Source organism: Acipenser ruthenus, chromosome 3, assembly GCF_902713425.1.
Source record: "Acipenser ruthenus chromosome 3, fAciRut3.2 maternal haplotype, whole genome shotgun sequence".
Lineage (NCBI taxonomy): Eukaryota > Metazoa > Chordata > Actinopteri > Acipenseriformes > Acipenseridae > Acipenser > Acipenser ruthenus.
In genome coordinates, this window is record NC_081191.1 from 6,290,590 (window position 1) to 6,310,346 (window position 19,757).

The window sequence follows — 19,757 nt, forward strand, 5'->3', positions numbered from 1 at the left end:
TGATTAACTGAGCGTTAGCATGAAATACCATCATTAAATATTCACTGCGTTATACCTTACATGAACATAGGAAAAGTAAAATAAGATTAAATATATGTTGCTTACTTTCCTCTTCATTACCGTCCACTGCAAGCACTAAAGATAGTATTTTCAAATGATGGTGCTCGATGGTGTCATCATTACACCATAGTGTCAGTCGTCCTCACCTTACACAGGGCACATGCTCATTCTCCTGAGAGAAGTACCCCCTGCTGTGTCATACCAGTGTAAACGCGCCGTTCCGGAACACAGCATTTCAGAATGCTTTCAATGTGGTAACATTTTTATGTATGACTGTCTGTCACAATTTAGTGTTTTACATCTACAGTATTTAGTTTTGTTTCTCGAAATGTGATGCAAATGTGAAGGACACATTGTTGAGATTATCAGAAAAAAACACAAACAGTACACACACACTTCCAGTTCATGGGCAGTCTCTTACAAAACATGAAGAAAAATAATAATCCGGAGCCCTTGCTGCCAATGTAACATTACAGGGGGTTATTAGCGTGGCTTGTACATTAGAAATGCACCACTAATAGCCACTTCTTGTTGATCTCCTACTGACTTAAGCTGCATTAAGTAATTGTCTGGAGGTGGGGGTTTTGCTGCAGCTAGCTTTATCATGTTGTCAGCTGCAGGTCGCTGCAGGTGCTGAGATTCCTGGGTTTACATATGGTGGGTAAGAGAGCATTATGGGAGCCAGCCTCAAAGGTAGGTTTGTGTATTCCATACAAATGACACCCATGCTGTGATGCCATAATTGACACGAAATCCCTTTACTAAGTTGGTCTGTTGAGATAATTAGCAGTCAAGGTTGCATTTTTTAATCCGACTGGAGTCAGATAATTTATCACAGCGGTAGCAGCCTGTCAGGGCCATGGAATAGATGCTCATTAATGATGAATAGAGAGTAAGCACAGGGTTTAAATCGACAATCAGGCCAAGTGGTACTGATTTCAGTGTTTACGGTACTAATTTGGTATCATTTTGGGATCTTGATAAAAATGTCTTTGCTCTCATACCATTGAGGAAACAAATAGTTTGGTTTGATAGCAGAATTCAGAGTTTTATTACCTGGAATATTTGAATAAGTACAGTTTTATTTTTTCGGGGTGGAGGGTGGGGGGGCTGTGCTTTTGAGAAGCTTAATTAGCATTCTGATGGAACTGAGCGCTTCAGACTACATTAGAAAACAGTCGGATTATGTGTTTTTCATTTTTAACCCAGTTACTGTAGCTTGTTCAGAAGATGAAGCCTTTGTTAATTGCATCTCGACTCTTTTCATGTAGTTAAGCAAAAGCTTTTTTTTTTATGGAACCACACAGTAATTAAAACCACCTCTTAATGAAACACTTGGAACATTATTAATACAAAGAATAGGAGACTGTTCAACCGTGTCATTTCCAGGTAGGGAGTGGCCAATTATTGGAAGCATAGGCAGGCTTGTAATGCTGGATAAGTAACGCCAAATGATAAAACTTGAAAGATTATGAGACCAGTGAGCACACATTTTCTTTCCTTAATCAATCTGTATTTCAGAGTTTTAAAGTGCCTGTTAAAACTATCAGGCAGTCTGTATGCATTGTCTTTACCAGTTCTCTGCCTTATTTCCTGGACAGGTTTTGTATGCCTGTTAAATCTATCACTATTGTACTTGCATTTTCTTTCTTACCACTGTGTCAGGGTTAAATACTAATGTATGCTTGTGATGTTTCTTTAAATGTTATTATGTAAAATCCATGGTACAAACGTAGAAATCAGAGGCTAGATTAAATATAGGTTAAATTTTAAATGTATAAAATGTAAACAAGTTTCAGTAAAAATTAAACAATTACAAACTCTTTGAAAAGGCAATATCTGTCACATAATAGTTAAAAAAAAAAAAAAAAAACAAACAAACACTGGTATATGTCTTGCTGATATTTATGTACTGTAAGTATGCCCATGTAGACGATAAATACAAAGAGGCGTATGGGATAAGGAGTTAAGCAGCATCACATGGTCTTTGGTAGCTTGATTCCAGTTGATTAAAATAAAAGGCATTCTGTACACTAATTTAAATACCTTAAATTGTGATGTTCCAATAAAATGTTTGGCCATTTTTAAACCACTGTAAGCAATACCTTCCTTAACAGTTAAAAGCCACATATTTGGAGAATGGAAGAAGATAAATTGGCTTCCAAAATGAAACCTGAAGAGCCCAATTGACTTTGACTTCTGCACATTTAACATTTAACATTACGGTGTTACAGCTCTGCACATTCAGATTCAGCACAGCTTGGTCAAGGTTATAGCTGTCAGGCTTATTGAGTGTGTTGGTGGTGAAAAAAAAACAAAAAAAACAATAAAAAATAACTGGAGCATCTAGAGATTATTGAACTTGAAACTGAACACTCATAGAGATGAGATGTAGGGGCACATGTGTAGATTTCTCATGGTAAAGGGCAGGTTGACATTTGTTTGATTTGTATACACTTTTAGTATTGCTTGTAAAGTACTATAGATTACTGTTTAGGTTGTGTCTTGCATCCAAATGAGTTCCCATGCTGACATGCTTCTTAGTCAGCAGGTTTCCTATATTTTAAAACCAGTCTCCCAATCTCTCTGTGACCAATTTCTAGACATGCTGTACCATTTCTTGACACTTGTCAGTAGTTTCTAATTGACAGTTGTCCGCAGACCTATATAAACACGTATAAATATCTATCTATATATACAGTGCCTTGCATAAGTATTCACCCCCCTTGGACTTTTCCTCATTGTGTAGTGTTACAACCTGGAATTAAAATGGATTTAATTAGGATTTTTTGTCACTGATCTACACAAAATAGTCCATAATGTCAAAGTAGGGGAATAAAAAAAATCTACATATTTTTCAAAATTATTTACAAATAAAAAACTGAAAAGTCTTGATTGCATAAGTATTCACCCGTTTGCTGTGACACCCCTAAATAAGCTCTGGTGCAACCAATTGCCTTCAGAAGTCACATAATTAGTTGAATGGAGTCCACCTGTGTGCAATTAAAGTGTCACATGACCTCAGATTAAATACACCTGTTTCTGGAAGGCCCCAGAGTTTGTTAGAGAGCATATCTAAACAAACAGCATCATGAATACCAAGGAGCTATCAAAACAAGTCTGGGATAAAGTTCTGGAGAAGCACCAATCAGGGTTGGGTTATAAAAAAATATCCCAAACTTTGAACATCCCCCGGAGCACCGTTAAATCCATTATTAAAAAATGGAAAGAATATGGCACAACCGCGACTCTGCCTAGAGAAAGCCGTCCACCAAAACACAGTGACCAGGTAAGGAGGGCATTAGTCAGAGAAGCAACCAAGAGGTCAATGGTAACTCTGAAGGAGCTGGAGAGATCCACAGCTGAGATGGGAGAAACCGTCCATGGGACAACTATAACCCGGACGCTCCACAAAGCTGGGCTTTATGGAAGAGTGGCGAGAAGAAAGCCATTGCTGAAAAAAACCCATATCAAATCCCGTTTGGATTTTGCCAAAAGGCATGTGGGAGACACAGCAAACATGTGGAAAAAGGTTCTCTGGTCTGATGAGACCAAAACTGAACTTTTTGGCCTTATCACAAAACGCTATGTGTGGTGCAAAGCCAACACTGCTCATCACCCTGAGAACACCATCACCATGGTGAAGCATGGTGGTGGCAGCATCATGTTATGGGAATGCTTTTCATCGGCAGGGATTGGGAAATTGGGCAGGATTGAGAGCAAGATGGATGGAGACAAATACAGGGGAATTCTAGAGGAAAACCTGTTTCAGTCTGCAAGAGACCTGGGACTGGGGCAGAGGTTCACCTTCCAGCAGGACAATGACCCTAAACACACAGCCAAAGCTACACTGGAGTGGTTTAAAAACAAGAACCTGAATGTCTTAGAATGGCCAGTCAAAGATCCCTGTGGCAAGACTTGAAAATCGCTGTTCACCAACGATCCCCATCCAACTTAACAGAGCTTGAGCAATTTTGCCAAGAAGAATGGGCAAAAATTGCAGGATCCAGATGTGCAAAGCTGGTAGAGACTTACCCAAAAAGACTCACAGCTGTAAATGCTGCCAAAGGTGCTTCTACCAAGTATTGACTCAGGGGGGTGAATACTTATGCAACCAATAAATGTCTTTTTTTTTTTTTGTTTAATTAACTTTTGTGTCACAATAAAAAATATTTTGCACTTTCAAAGTGTTAAGTATGTTGTGTAAATCAAAGGAAAAAAATCCCAATTAAATCCATTTTAATTCCAGGTTGTAACACTACAAAATGTGGAAAAGTCCAAGGGGGTGAATACTTATGCAAGGCACTGTATATATATCGACATTAACGTATATTTGCTACTAGTATTTTTATACTTACTTAGTCCTCTTCATTCCCTTTGGAACATAGGGCCTTTACTACATTTTTCTCTGTCTTGAGCTGAATGCTTTGTCTCCCCCAGGACATCCTGATGGACTTGAGCGCGGCTTCCAGCGTTCTTCGTCATGTTATGACTGGTCTTCCTCTGTTTCGTTTACCTTGAGGGTTCCAGTCGAGGGCATGGCAAGTGACGTTGGGCTGGTCTTTCCGCAGGGTGTGTCCAATCCATCTCCATTTGCTCTCCTTGATGGTATCAGAGATGGGTTTTAGTTGCGTTCTTCGCCACAGCTCTTGGTTAGAGATTCCATCTGGCCATCTGATATATGAAATATGTCAAAGACAAGTGTTGACAAAGACCTGCAGTTTGTGGTGGAGACTCTGTGTGTTTCCAGGTCTCTGCCTCATACCGTAACACTGACTTGATGTTGGAGTTGAGCAGTCTGAGCTTTGTTGTTAAGTTAATGTTCTTATTTCTAAGGATTGACTTGAGGGTGGTGAACGCGTGGCTTGCCTTGGCAATCCTGACCTTAACATCCTCATCTGTTCTTCCTGTCTTGCTGTCTTGTTCACAATGCTGCCAAGATATGTGAACTTGTCAGTGTCCTTGATGGCTTGTCCCTCCAGGAGAACAGGTGCATCCTGGTTGGTGTTGATTCTCATGCTCATGGTCTTATCTGTGTTGATCTCTAGGCCAGTGGTCCAGGCTACAGTTTGAAGATTCTCTGTCTTCGCTTGCATTTGTTGGAGCGTGTGTGAAAGCAGTCCAATGTCGTCCACGAAGTCCAAGTCTTCCAGCTTTTGTGTCAGGGTCCACTGGATTCCTCATGGCTGGTCCATTGCTGTCCTCATATCACCATCGAGAAGATCATTCTTTCTGCAGCTTATTGTACTTCCGTAGCCATTCTATCAATGAGTTCCTGCTTGTCTTTCCTCGCACTCTTCTTGACTTCCGTGTTCTTTGAGGTGTATTCCTTCTGGAGACACCGTTTCTGTGCTCTGCTCCTTGCTTGTCCAAGTCTCTGCCTGATTTCTCTTCGGTCTTCAATCTTCTGGATTTGTGTCTTCTGACAGCCAGCCCTTAAAGTCACGTCTTCTGAGTCCGAGCACTCGCTGTGAATGTATTTCTGGCTCGTTCCCTTTTCTTCTCCTATGGAGCCATCGTCTAGGTCAGCAAGGGCTTGAAATCTGTTTGAAAGGGAGATGGCAAATTCCTGTCATTTCTCATCTTTTCCAAGTCTGGAGGTATTGTATCATGGATGTCTCTGTAGACCAATCTTCTTCCAGCTTGTGACTCTTGCGATGTGGAAAGATGGCCCCACCAATCACTAGGTCGTTCAGCCCACAGAAGTCAGCAAAGAGCTCTCCATTTTTGTTCCTCTCTCCTATGCCCTCCTTGCCCATGATGAACTCCCTTTCTGTGTTGTTGTTCTTTCCAACTTTGGCATTCATGTCGCCCATCACCAGGGTGATGTCCCTCTTTGGAACTTTGTTGAGTACATTCTGTAGCTGATCATAATAATCCTCCTTGAGTTCCTGTTTTGCAAGATTTGTCGGGGGATAGCACTGGATGATGGTGACCTTCTGGAATTGTGACTGGAAACGGGCTGTCAAGATCCTCTCGCTGACTGGTTCCCATTCCAGCAGGCTTCTACTTGCCCTCTTGGTCAGCATGAGTCCCACACCATTTATATGGTTGTTGTCTTCATTTAGTGGTCCGATGCCAAGGTGACTTGTCCATCGCACCTCGCTCAGTCCAAGAGTCACAGCCTGTATTTGTCCATCTCTTTGGTGACCTGCGCTATCTTCCCTGTCTCGTATAATGTTGTCACATTCCATATTCCGATCCTTGTGGAGGTCTTGGGTCAGAGAAGGTTTGTTGGTAAGTTATGAGTTTTTTCTGTAGTATTGGTTTCTGTAGCTAGGTATTTTTTTTTACAGGATGGGGTCGCTGGCCCCATGCCCAACCTTTTCCCATTTCTGTGTCCGGGGGGGATGAAGTTGACCTGTTAGTCCTCTTCTCAGGCCTTATGTCTTCCTGGCAATAGATTACAATCTCACGCCACATGAGGCCAGACAGGCACTGAGTTGTGTACAAGCTGTCTCTGCACGTCAAGCCCAGGCAACTCCTGCCGCTGCGTAGTGAAGGCCCCTGTGGGCTATTCACACCAGCAACGCGACACTAGAGTTTTTTTATGCAGTAACAATTTTCTGATACTTTACGCTGCAGTTTATATGACCGACCCTAACTGAAGATATACATAAATACTGGTATTAGTTTTTTTAAACACGTACAGTATTGGTATCTTTGGACAGTTAAGTACAAATAAAGTACTAGAACAACGTGGATACAATTTCAAGGTATGAAGTTTTTTTTATAGACCAAAAGTAAAATTAAATAACTGTTAAAAACATTACAATTTTATAAGATAACAGGCAATGACCTAACAGGATATTAAGTTTATTCAGTGTCTATAAAATGCAAATTGAATCTGTCATGGAGAATGGTGGCTCCGATTTTGTTATGTTTACCCTGGTGTCACCTACGCTAAAAATGAACACATAATACGTACATAATTGTTACTTTATCAAAATTCTGACTGAAATTTTTTTTTTTTAAAAAGGAGCAATTAGCTAGCTATAACGTTACCATGATCCAAGTAACAGCTTCCTTGTTTTATCAGTACAAATAATAGATGGAATACAGTCTTGAGGTGCATTAATTTGTCTAATTTATTTGTTTTCTTTTTATAATAGATTATCACTACCTTGCATAGTTCTCCTGTAATTTATATATGGCACCATCAAACTATAACTTACACACATTACTTACACACATTGCTAACTAATGTCACTGTTTAATAAAACGAACCCAGCGTGTGTGTGTGTGTGTGTGTGTGTGTGTGTGTGTGTTTTTTTTTTTTTATATATATATATATTTTTTAATCTTGGTTGATATCAAGATTAAAAAATACACACACAGAAACAAATTCAATAATCGATGCATCAATTAATTGTTGCACCCGTAATTATTAGTCAAATAATATGTGTGTATGTATATAAAGTGTGTGTGTGTGTGTGTGTGTGTGTGTGTGTGTGTGTATATATATATATATATATATATATATATATATATATATATATATATATATACATATATATATATGTACACACATTAGTAGATTTGTAAATTCAGTGCTGGATGTTTGTAATAAGTGAAAGAGAATGATCTACTGTACTCCTTGTGATAATTACATGGGCTGTTCTTAAATACAGTATCCTGCTTCCGCACAATGAAAAAAATGGCAAGAGAAACCGAGGAGAAAGCCAAATTAGGCTCTACATGTGGAATTAATGGCAATGTTAGCACACCATGCTTTAAACTACCATATGGCTAATTAAATAGGATAACACTTTTAAAGTGGAGAAATGGAGAGAAGAAAAAAATACATATGTCATATTGGCAGCTTGGAGAATTGCCTCCCCAGTTATAGGACCCACAGCTCTTGCATCCAATTTCCTGGCCTTATCTTCCAAGTGCCAGCTCACAGTATGGGGGATTTAGGGATGGTTTGCATTTTCGTTCTGTTGTCGACAAAAAAAAAAAAAAATCCCCAGAATTATAGTACAGACCCTACCCATTATGCACTACAGCCTGACATCCTTGCCAAAACACAGCAGGTAACCTGAAATGGTGCATATATCTCTCTAAAAACAGCTCCCCTGATGTGGACGATGTCATCTGTAAACTGATCTACTGTAAAAGTATGTGTCTGGAGTCCACAGTGGAGGCAGTTGTTCGAATCCAGTACCTGGTCAGAGTAGCACATTCTCAGACTGTTTAGGGTAGGTAGAGACCACCTGTGTTAAGAAGGGGTCAGGTTGCTGCTAATGAGAAACACAAGAAAGTCATGTTTATCAAAGCTGGAAAGAAAGGTAAGATTCCTTTGTGTTTATTGTTGTTGTCCCAGCTGTTTTTTTGTGAAAAGTACTGTAACACAACTGCACCTAAAAAAAAACAAAAGTAAACAATAAACGCATACACACACAGAAACAAATTATAATACAGGGATTTAAGTTTGTTTATTTATTTATCATTTTTTTATACCTTGCATTAGAAGTTCATTAGAATGGAGGCACTCAGTGTGTTAAAGTAAAGGGTTGTAATTGTTTCATGTAAAGGATTACATGTCTAATATGTTTATTTAGTCTTGCACCTTAGATGTCTAACTAAAAAATACGTTGATGCTCAGCCTTTGCACTGGATTCAGTAGCTTTTTGCAGTAGTGTTTTCAGGCTACAGAGCAAATTCTCGGCATCATAAAAAGTTGCCGTAAACATTCAATTAAACGACTGATACTGGATCATTATGTTGTGCATATGGGCCTGCAAGTCAGCTATTGGCACATGCATTTTTATAGCTAGCAGCAGTGGGGAAAAACTGTAAAGAAGGGAGTAATTAAAAATGCATTCTTGTTGCTACTAGCAAAAAAAAGCACCATTTTACATCAAATAAGTGGGCAAGAAAAGATCAGCTCTTATGAGTGACCAACAAGCTGCTGTACCCCTTACACAAACTGCATTACTTTAACAGGGCTTTCAGTATTTCTGCATAGACCCTGTAGATTGTATATGGCAATTGCCATGCATACTGTCTAAAAGATTTAGCAAAAACAAGTGTGTTGGTGACGCGCATCCCCAGCCACAGTGGGAAATACAAACGAATTGCTGTCTCCAATATGACAAACCATCACCTTGATCTACATCCACCATATAATTTTGTTTTAAAAATACATACAGGTAGACAGACCGCCTCCATATACTTTCCGATTCTGATGCACTGTAATTTATGGATAAGTAATTCTTTATTTGTACAGTATGTAACATTTACTGTGTGATACCGCCAGTATACCCCTGTTTCCATAGACTACATATTTATAAAAAAAAAAAAGTTCAAATAATTAGGCAGGTAGGTGTTATGTTTTTTTTTTTTTTTTTTTTTTTAAATCTGGCTTTGGCGTCGTTTACATGCACAAGTCATGACAGTTTTCCACACAACGTGTTTGCCGTGCTTTTCAGGAAATGCGTTGCTATGCAGTTCTGATTTAGGAAACAAAATCGGCCGTATCAATGCAGTTTACTCAATTCATAGTCATTTAGGGGAGGGGATATTTAAATGTCTGTGTCTGCTTACTAAGTAGGAAAAGAATGACTCTGGATATCGTGAGGAAAGCTTCATGCGTTGCCATGAAGATAAAAACATTTACCAAGAGAAATTAATTAAGAACATAAGAAAGTTTACAAATGAGAGGAGGCCATTCAGCCCATCTTGCTTGTTTGGTTGTTAGTAGCTTATTGATCCCAGAATCTCATCAAGCAGCTTCTTGAAGGATCCCAGGGTGTCAGCTTCAACAACACACACATCTACAATTTACATGTTGTCGTGCACATTCTGAATTACTTCACACATTAGCTACTTGTTTGTCTGGTTACCTTTCAAGCACACACACACGCTCCAACACGCACGCACGCACGCTCCAACACACACATGCACGCTCCAGCTCACACACACACACAATTATATAAAATATAAATTCTACTAATTACAAGTTTTACTACTTAGAATTTATATTTGTGTGTGTGTGTTTGTGGAACATCTCAAAGATCAATTTCATTAACACTAGAAACTCCTTTTACAACACATGTTTTTATTTTGAATATAACCTACACTATTCTATTTTTTTTATATACAAGCCTGTGGTTATCTCTACTAGACCTGGCAGCCATCAATTCCTTCATTTTGTACAAGGAATGCACCGGGGAAAATATCAGTAGGAGAGATTTCATCTTGAAGCTAGCCACAGCGCTTCAGCAGAAACATTTTGATCAGTAAACTGCAAAGCTGCAGCAGCTCAACCTGGATTCTGTGCTGCGAGTGACACACACGCAAGAGAAATCATGTTACTTTTTGTTTTTACTGTTTTGTATGTACATAAACCTGTTTACACACTAGTTTCTTTTGTAAATGTTGAAATGTTTATTTTATTATAGTTTTTATAGTTATGCTTTTTAAGTAGTGCTTTATATGTGGTAAGTTAGAAAATAAACCCTTTTATGTTTAATTGTTCATTTAGTACGGCATTTCAGCTGTGCAGATGTTTGATATGATGTGCTTGAATAAAACTTTTGAGTTGTATCCGATAGTTTGTCTTTCATTTTAATATTCATGGTGTTTAAAATGTACCGTTATAATGACTGCCATTCGCTGTTGTAGGTATGAGTATAGCCGTGGCGTTTCTAGTGTTAAAGTAGCCCATAAATGTACATTTTGTGTGTATGTGTTGGGGTGGGCTGATGTTTTGTAAAGCCTTTCTGCTGGAGATTTCGTGAGATTAAGTCAGAAGAACGGGATCTTGACTGCTGAAACCTCGTGAGCCACAAGCACGATTCCTGCTCCAGTTTACATGGGTTTCTATAGCTATTGTTATCGTGAGAAAGCAATTGACCCTGCCCTTAAAGTCGCGCTGCCAAAAGGACGTTCTTTTGCTGTTTCACGATGAATTTGTGTGACAGCATCACATCTGAAATACAGTGCCTATAGAAAGTCTACACCCCCTTTCAAAATGTTCACATTTTGTTGCCTTATAGCCTGAAATTAAAATGCATTAAAACAGTTTTTCGTTCATTTATCTACGCATCCTACCCCACAACTTCCAAGTGAAAAAAATATTCTAGAAATTTGTAGAAAATTAATTAAAAATAAAAACTGAAATAGCTTGGTTGGACCCCCCCCCCCTTGTAATAGCAATCCTAAATTAGCTCAGGTGTAACCAATCGCCTTCAAAATCACACACCAAGTTAAGTGGTCTCCACCTGTGTTAAATTGTAGTGATTCACATGATTTCAGGATAAATTCAGCAGTTCCTGTAGGTTCCTCTGCTGGGTAGAGCATTTCAAAGCAAAGACTCAACCATGAGCACCAAGGTGCTTTCAAAAGAACTCTGGGACAAAGTTGTTGAAAGGCACAGATCAGGGGATAGGTATAAAAAAATATCAAAGCCCTTGAATATCCCTTGGAGCACTGTCAAGACGATTATTAAGAAGTGGAAAGTGTATGGCACCAACAAGACCCTGCCTAGATCAGGCCGTCCCTCCAAAGTGGATGACCGAGCAAGAAGGAGAATGATCAGAGAGGCTACCAAGAGGCCAATGGCAACTTTGCAAGAGCTACAGGCTTTTATGGCCAAGACTGGTCAAAGTGTGCATGTGACAACAATATCCCAAGCACTCCACAAATCTGGCCTGTATGGTAGGGTGGCAAGAAGGAAGCCATTACTCAAGAAAGCCCATCTTGAATCCCATTTTGAAGTATGCAAAAAAACACTCAGGAGATTCTGTAGCTATGTAGCAAAAAGTTTTGTGGTCTGATGAAACAAAAATTGAACTTTTTGGCCTAAATGCAAAGCTTTATGTTTGGCGCAAACCCAACACAGCGCATCACCCCAAGAACACCATCCCTACTGTGAAGCATGGTGGTGGCAGCATCATGTTATGGGGATGTTTCTCATTGGCAGGGACTGGGGCACTTGCCAGGATAGAAAGGAAAGTCCTTGAGGAAAACCTGCTTCCCTCTGCAAAAAAGATGAAACTGGGATGGAAGTTTACCTTTCAGCATGACAACGACCCAAAGCACACAGCCAAAGCTACACTGGAGTGGCTAAGGAACAAAAAAGTAAATGTCCTCGAGTGGCCCAGTCAGAGCCCCGACCTAATTCCAATCGAAAATTTGTGGCATGACTTGAAGATTGCTGTCCATCAACGCTCCCCAAGGAACTTGAACAGTTTTGTAAAGAAGAATGGTCAAATATTGCCAAATCTAGGTGTGCAATGTTGGTAGATACTTATCCCAACAGACTCACAGCTGTAATTTCTGTCAAAGGTGCTTCCACCAAGTATAAACTCAGGGAGACTTATCCAATTATGATCTTTCAGTTTTGTATTTTTAATATATAATTTTTTTCTCAATAAAAACTTTTTTTTCCCCTTAACAGTGTGGAGTATGGTGTGTAGATAAGTGGAAAAAAATCCTCATTTAAATGCATGAAACTCTGAGGCACTGACACAACAAAATGTGAAAAAAGTTCAAGGGAGTGTAGACTTTCTATAGCCATTGTATATATATATATATATATATATATATATATATATATATATATAATATAATATAATATAATATAATTTTTTTTTTTTTGGCAGCGAACCACTGCAGATTTTAGTTATTGTTATCAAGTTATCAAGTTATTGCAGGGCAACAAATAACCCAAGGCCATCTAACTGCTGGGGTTGCATGTTACGTTCTGTGGGTTTCTCTAAAATGACTTGGGTTGACAGCTTTCATTATGGTTTTGCTTCCACATTCACTAACAATTCATTTCTAATGCTTCAGTGCCTGAAACAAAATGTCACCCAAGAGGTAGTTTCTCAGCCTAGGGAATGTCGGTCTCCTGTTACGAGGTGAACAGTTGTTCCAGCAGACAGAGGGAAACACTGCAGACGGCTGAGTTTGCATCAGTGCGGCGAGCATTTCCTGCTGACACAGAACTGGGCAGAGTCAGGCACTGACTGTGAGACTGCTGACAGATACAGTACCTCACAGCCGGCCACTCCCAGCCACTCCCAGCAGGGGTCACTAGAGAGGGGGCCGTAATGAACTCCAGCTAGGAGCACAATTAATGAGCTCGAAGGAAAAGAGGAATGGGAATGCACTCGCACATGTGCATTAGTTTCAGATAAAACAGTACACCAAGGCTTGTTTTTAATTGTATGCTTTAATATAATGGCAAGAAACCCTATGCATTAGCTGCTAATCATGTGGTGGTCTTTGTAATCCTAAATAATCTTTAGGCTTACAAAGATTATTCAGGAAAATCAACAAAAAAATGTGTTATTCAGATGTTACGACTATGCAATCCTGTGAAACACTATTGAAATTCATAAGTGTTATATAATAAAGGCATATTGGTTGTGGTACATTTTTTCCATCTGTCAGGAAGGACGTGCACCAGATGTTTGTCTCAGCATCACTTGATATTTCATACGATCAAAAAGAAAACAAGTCTTAGATATTGAATATAAATTAACAATACTATACCAATTAAATCAAACAGTGAAAGGTAATGTTTCCTTTTGGTTTTGTAAAGGTAACATGCAATATTCAGCATTGGCCTGAAGAGGGCACTGTAATACCATATTTTTATGAGCTCTGGTGGATGTCCATGAGTAGGGGGAAGGGAAGGAAGTGTGTTATTGTTAACATTAATGCTGTCCTGCATAACCCTATAAATGTAGGCTGCTGCAGTTTTTCAGGGCATTGCACCATACATGAGGCTATAAGACTTAATTAACTTAATATAATGTATAATGTGAAATAATGTGATATCTTGTAACAATTTTAAGTTGCCCTGGATAAGGGCGTCTGCTAAGAAATTAATAATAATAATAATAATAATAATAATAATAATAATAATAATAATAATGTACATTTAACAGGCAGACCCGGTATTTGTTCATAAAGAGAAAAGGGAAAGCACAAGATAAAAGAAATGCTGCATTTTTCCTTTTCTTATTATTTAAAATAGAGAGCCCAAGTATTTTTTTCTGGACAAAAAATCTGCATTTAGTGCTTTCAGTACAGGACTTTTCCAAACAGGTCCTACAGGCATTTACCTCCAACAAAATGGTAAGAATTAAATACATACCATCCATTCAATGATCATTTCTTTTAATTGGGTTGTAACTTTTGCTTTAGTGCATTTTTATTTTGTATTCACTTATGCTCCCACTTAGCAGCACACGTGTTGTATGTTTCTGCTGCTTAATGAAAAGCATTCTTGGGTGCTGTTACAGCCCTAAAACGGATCAAACACGAAGGAAGGAGCTTCCTGCTGTACTCTGCCTTCCAGGCAACACATGGTGCTTCATGCGGAAGCCAGTCTGTTTTCTTCATAGCAGGGTTTCAATTTATGTTCAACGGTACGGTTCCGTTACTGTACACAGATTCATTGGAGGGCCCCGCTCCCTTGAGGTGTTGTTGTTTTTGTTTGAATAGCTAGCAAATCAGATTTTTTTTTTTTTTTAATTATTTGGTAACACATTGTTGGAATCGCCTTTTTTTTTTTTTTTTTTTAAATCTGACATCATAAGCTCCCAATAAGCCAGATGGTTTACATAGTACTGTGAGCATTGAAGACTTGGGTTTACCAATTTAGTAGAGTGGGTTCAGAAACAAAAATAAATAAATACATAATAATAATAATATCTGTTATTAGTCTGCTTGTAATTTAGAAAATGTAGTCACATAGTGGGGTAGATGTACTAAGATGGGCCAGTCGCAGTGCAAATGTACCACAATTCGCAAAGTATACATTTTGTCGTATGTACTACGAGAACATATGTTAATGAAGACAGCCACAATATGCTAATTAAAATATCTGATGAATCCTCTTGGCGAGATCTTTAGCATTGCGAGAGTCATGCAACATTTTTTCAAATAAATAATGAAAGGCAATTTAATCCCATCAGATTCTATAGTAGGGGCCCCCACCTTCGTCCCTAATAAAAAATGTGTTTCTATCAAAAAGCTTTTCATAATCCTAAAGTAGCCCCTCGCTAAACCGGACAGGTTTGTCTGACATACGGAGGTGTCGGGCTTAAAAAAAATACAATTAAATTGCTCACACATACATTTATAGTACTCGGTGTATTTAAAATTTATAAATCATTGCGCTGAAATAGGTTACACATTACATTATATAAAAATATAAATCTGTACAGTAGGCCTACACAGTATACAGTGCAGTAGTAAAATTAAATGAATACCTAGCGCACTTTCTTTTTACTTTAGCTTGTAGCCTACCGGTAACACACAATAAATCATGCTGCTGCATTGTACACATTGGTGTACAATGAGATTAAAAGATTATTTTAAATTGCAACTAAATGATTTTAGCGTTTAATTTATTATTATTATTATTATTATTATTATTATTATTATTATTATTATTATAAATACTATTATTTTTACTATTATTAACTTGGCCTACTTAGTAGCTAGACAATTAACACAAAATAGTTCATATTGCCACATTGACAAGTTATGCTACTTACAGGAACACAGTCAATTCTCGTTAATACGAATTTCAAGGGACCACAACAAATGTTGCATTATACCACTAATTATCATTAGTAGCCTATAAGACAAATGTATACTGTCAGTTTTTATTTAAGTTAGTCAGTGGTGCAGTGCTAAACTGTACCCAATTACACACCACCTGCACATTAACAGAATAGGTGTGTTTCCTCTTCCTATACAGATGTTCAGAATGAGCTGGAGGGGTTAGTGGCACATGTGTGCAGTCTATTGCTCCCAACACGCTGGGAACACCAGAAATGTCATAGAAATTTTGTTTAAGGCTTATAAGTACCCTGCTTTTACAGAAAAATAGGTATTTGGGTGTTTGCCTCAAAAATGCATTGAGCACAACTGGCAACGCACAAGAAAAAGCGGACTGGGAAATGCCAGCAACAGATGCCACAGTCCGCTGAAATGACCCAGAAGCAAAGATAATGCAGTGTGCATAATTTGGTCTTCATTTAAATCGAAGAGAGGGTAAAGTTGGTATGAAGTACCCTTTCTCTTCTCATCCTGTAAATTACTCATTCTTGCTGAAGACAATGTCTCATTGCTGCAGTCACAGCTGCCATGGTTAGGGGATAGTGTTTTTCATACTGCCTTTTTTGAAGGTTTGCTAATTGCGAACGTTTAAAAAATGTTCTTAACAAATTGATGCAATTGTAAGACCCTCAAGTGCTGACAGTTTTAGTACATCTTATTATAATATTTGAGAACCCTCATTTGCACTATCTCTACCACCTTTTTGCGAATTTATGCAGGAATGCCCATAATTACATATTCATCTAAGGTTGAACTGCAAAGCAAAACTGCTGCCGCAAAGCATTCCCTAAAAAGTCGCTTAACAGCATTGCGCATGTTTAGTACATTTCACCCTAGACATCCTACTCGTTTGCGACTATTGTGACAGCTTTAACACTTTAGTACATCTACCCCATAGTGTCTCTTATAAAAGTTTATTGTTATCCACCACGCTAATGGCAATGTGCTGTGAAACACATGGTAAAACGTAAACAAATGTTGCAAAAGCCTGGTAAAACATAAAGCAATCTTGGCAAACCTTGTCTAAGGGATTCAGAATTATACTCCAACAAAGCTTGTGATATTTCATAGAGGAAGATGGTTTCAGTGAAATGATGTACTATGGTGCATAAAACAAAAAAATTGTCACACATTTTACAAAAATATACACACTCGATGTCTCGTTTCAATATCAAAAGGCACATTTATTGGATTCACATTTAGCTTCTTTGCTGGATAGCACATAGGCAAGGACACATTTAGCTTCTTAACTTTTGATTTTGGGTACATCTGAAGAGGTAGGATTGGTAACTGGGTTTCCTATGTAGAGAAACACAACTGAATTGAGTCAGTTTCATGGTTTCATATTTAAATATAAATTAAAATGCCAGAGGGTGAAGTAGCCAGTTTATTTATTTTAGCCCCAAAATCATTTAAACAAGATCCACAGTTCACCACTGTTACCACCAAAAGGAAACCGGCTCTGTATTCTTATTGAAATGTGTTTTCCAAGGAAAGCTATTAATTATGTCATGTCTTGTCTAATGGATTATTCAAACATCTGTCTCTCTTCATTTCTGTGTGGTTTGCCAAATTTTAAACATCCCAGATGAGTGTAGGCAGTGCTTTCCATTATCATTCCTAAATACGTCCACATTCTTGACGGAACTAACCTTAGCATTGCAGCACACAACTGTTTTTGCTTCACGGTTGATATACTACTGTCGGGATTGTAGTTTGTACATTACATATTTGAAATCATCTGGTTGGTAACTCTGGAGTGTTTAGTAAAAAGTGAAAGAGTTTATAAATGTGTCTTTCAGTGTTAACTACTTTATACATTGTGCCACTGACAGAAGATCAGCAACTCAAAGGTTCATCAAACTTTCCTGAGAAGCCAACAGCAGTTTAGAACAGTTTAAGGAATATATAACAGTATTTTATTGATAATAACCAACTTTCTAAATGGGACCTGCTTCCTCTTTATCAGAAAACTTACACATAAGATTAATCTCAGATTTATAACCCGTAGCGTACAACAAATTGAACTGACATCACGGTTCAGTACATTTTAACGGTTTGGTGTGCTGTACATTGTATGTAGGTCTATTCACTTGATCAAATCATACAAAAGGATTTTGGTATTCTGGTATTTTACATACAGAAATACACCTGAGAAACATGGAAGTGATTCTTACAGCAAAGCTAGTGCGTAGTGTAGGGAGCTGGATTCTCATGGAGGTGTAATGGTGAGTCATGGTTAGAAATGAGCAGGTTTTTATGAGGAGCCAGACAAGATTCGCAGTCTAAAAATAAAGTCGCTCCCCAAGCAAGCTAGCAAACATCTCATCCCTATACTGTATGATAGTTTGGAATGAAGATACAGTACAGTATACTGAATGTACTGTATGATAGTTTGGAATGAAGATACAGTACAGTATACTGAATGTACTGTATGATAGTTTGGAATGAAGATACAGTACAGTATACTGAATGTACTGTATGATAGTTTGGAATGAAGATACAGTACAGTATACTGAATATACTGTATGAGAGTTTGGAATGAAAATACAGTACAGTATACTGAATATACTGTATGAGAGTTTTATTTTTAATTTGGTAGGCTGAAAAATATAGAGATTCCGATGGTTAAACCAGAGTCAGTATGACAGAAGTTCAGATTTTTAAATGTTGCACAATTTTTCTTCCACAGTGCATTATTTTTGTAAATGGCAAGGATGGTCAGGAAAAGTAAACAGGAGGTATTACAGCATGTGTGTTAACACTGGGTGCACACATTTATTATTCAGATGCTTGTGAAAGCAATGAACAGAAATACTGTAACAAAGAAAAGGTTGCCTTTTATTAAAAATACACAGCTTCTAGTTACTTACAGTAGCAAAATAACTGAGGTCTGCTCTGGTCCAGTTAAAGCTTGCTTATGGTCACAAAGCATATGCTGACACCATACAGACTGTTATCAATATAGCTTGTGTCTGGCTTGCAAAACAACGAGGAATTTCAGAAGATTCCATATTCAGCCATCTTTTTCGGGCCTCACATCCGTCATGTACACTGTTAATTTATATCACTGGAACTAATATCTGATCATCATGACCACACATTTCAGGTGGTTAGTGAACTGTGTGTCATCATAGATATCGAGTTTTCATTTTTTTCCTAACAGATTTATGACTGATGCTGCGCGTCGGGAACAAGAATCCCTGAAGAAGAAGATGCAGTCAAAGCTCTCCCTGACGCTGTCGAGCAGCGTATCGCGTGGAAGTGTTTCCACACCTCCTCGCCATAGCAGCGGCAGCCTTACTCCACCCGTCACACCCCCCATCACCCCGTCCTCGTCCTTCCGAAGCAGTACTCCTACAGGTAAGCAAGCGCACAGATAGTTGAAAACCCATCAAGCCATCAACCCTTATTCTAGGGTATGCAAAAAAAAATGTGCCTTGGTGTTTTCCTTTAGCCCGTGCTTCAGTTACAACATTTAATCATTGCATGACACTATATTATATTCATTAAAGTCCCATTTAAAAATAAATAAATAAATACATAAAAAACTGCAATGACAACATTTGGCTTTTGCGTAAAATCATATTTGTAAATGATTCTACCTGTGATTTTATATAACATTTATTGTATACTATGTTAGTATAGTCAAAGTATAAGTGCTGCAGAAGATAATGGAGTTAAAAGATCATATTTTTCTAAAGAGTTTGACACTGACTTATCTGCGTGCCCCAGAAGCTGCTTGCCTCCTTTGACCTCATTTCCACTCATCAGTGCTGTTGCATTGCAGCAGGACCTTGCTGAAAATGAGGTGGGGTATGAGAAGTGATTTCCTCCTTGACGCAGGTTCGGGGTTGCTTGTGGTTTATGTTAATGGTTCAGTTGTCCCCTTGAGGTACAGTAGAATGAAGTCATTCATACACCACACTTTTCAGATAAATTGGCGATGCTGCAGTCTATGATAAAACCTGCCTTTAGGGATTTCATGAAAGGAAACCTCTGTTTTGCTCTGAAGTGCAGCTGCTAGGTAGCTGGCAGGCTAACATGTAATATGTATTCATTGTTGTGGGCTGGGGATTGCTTAATTATATAATTAAGCAATCACTTGT

At 38.3% G+C, this 19,757-nt stretch overlaps 1 protein-coding gene across 2 annotated transcripts in view; it reads left to right on the top strand.

Moving 5' to 3' along the window:
- The window catches only part of LOC117435428 (juxtaposed with another zinc finger protein 1-like), an 81,422-nt gene that overhangs the window by 44,883 nt on the left and 16,782 nt on the right, over positions 1–19,757 (top strand). For both annotated transcript variants that reach the window (XM_034058573.3, XM_034058572.3), the window contains exon 3: positions 18,815–19,011. In XM_034058573.3, the coding sequence (XP_033914464.1) occupies positions 18,815–19,011 (197 nt within the window). The remainder of the gene's footprint in view (positions 1–18,814; positions 19,012–19,757) is intronic.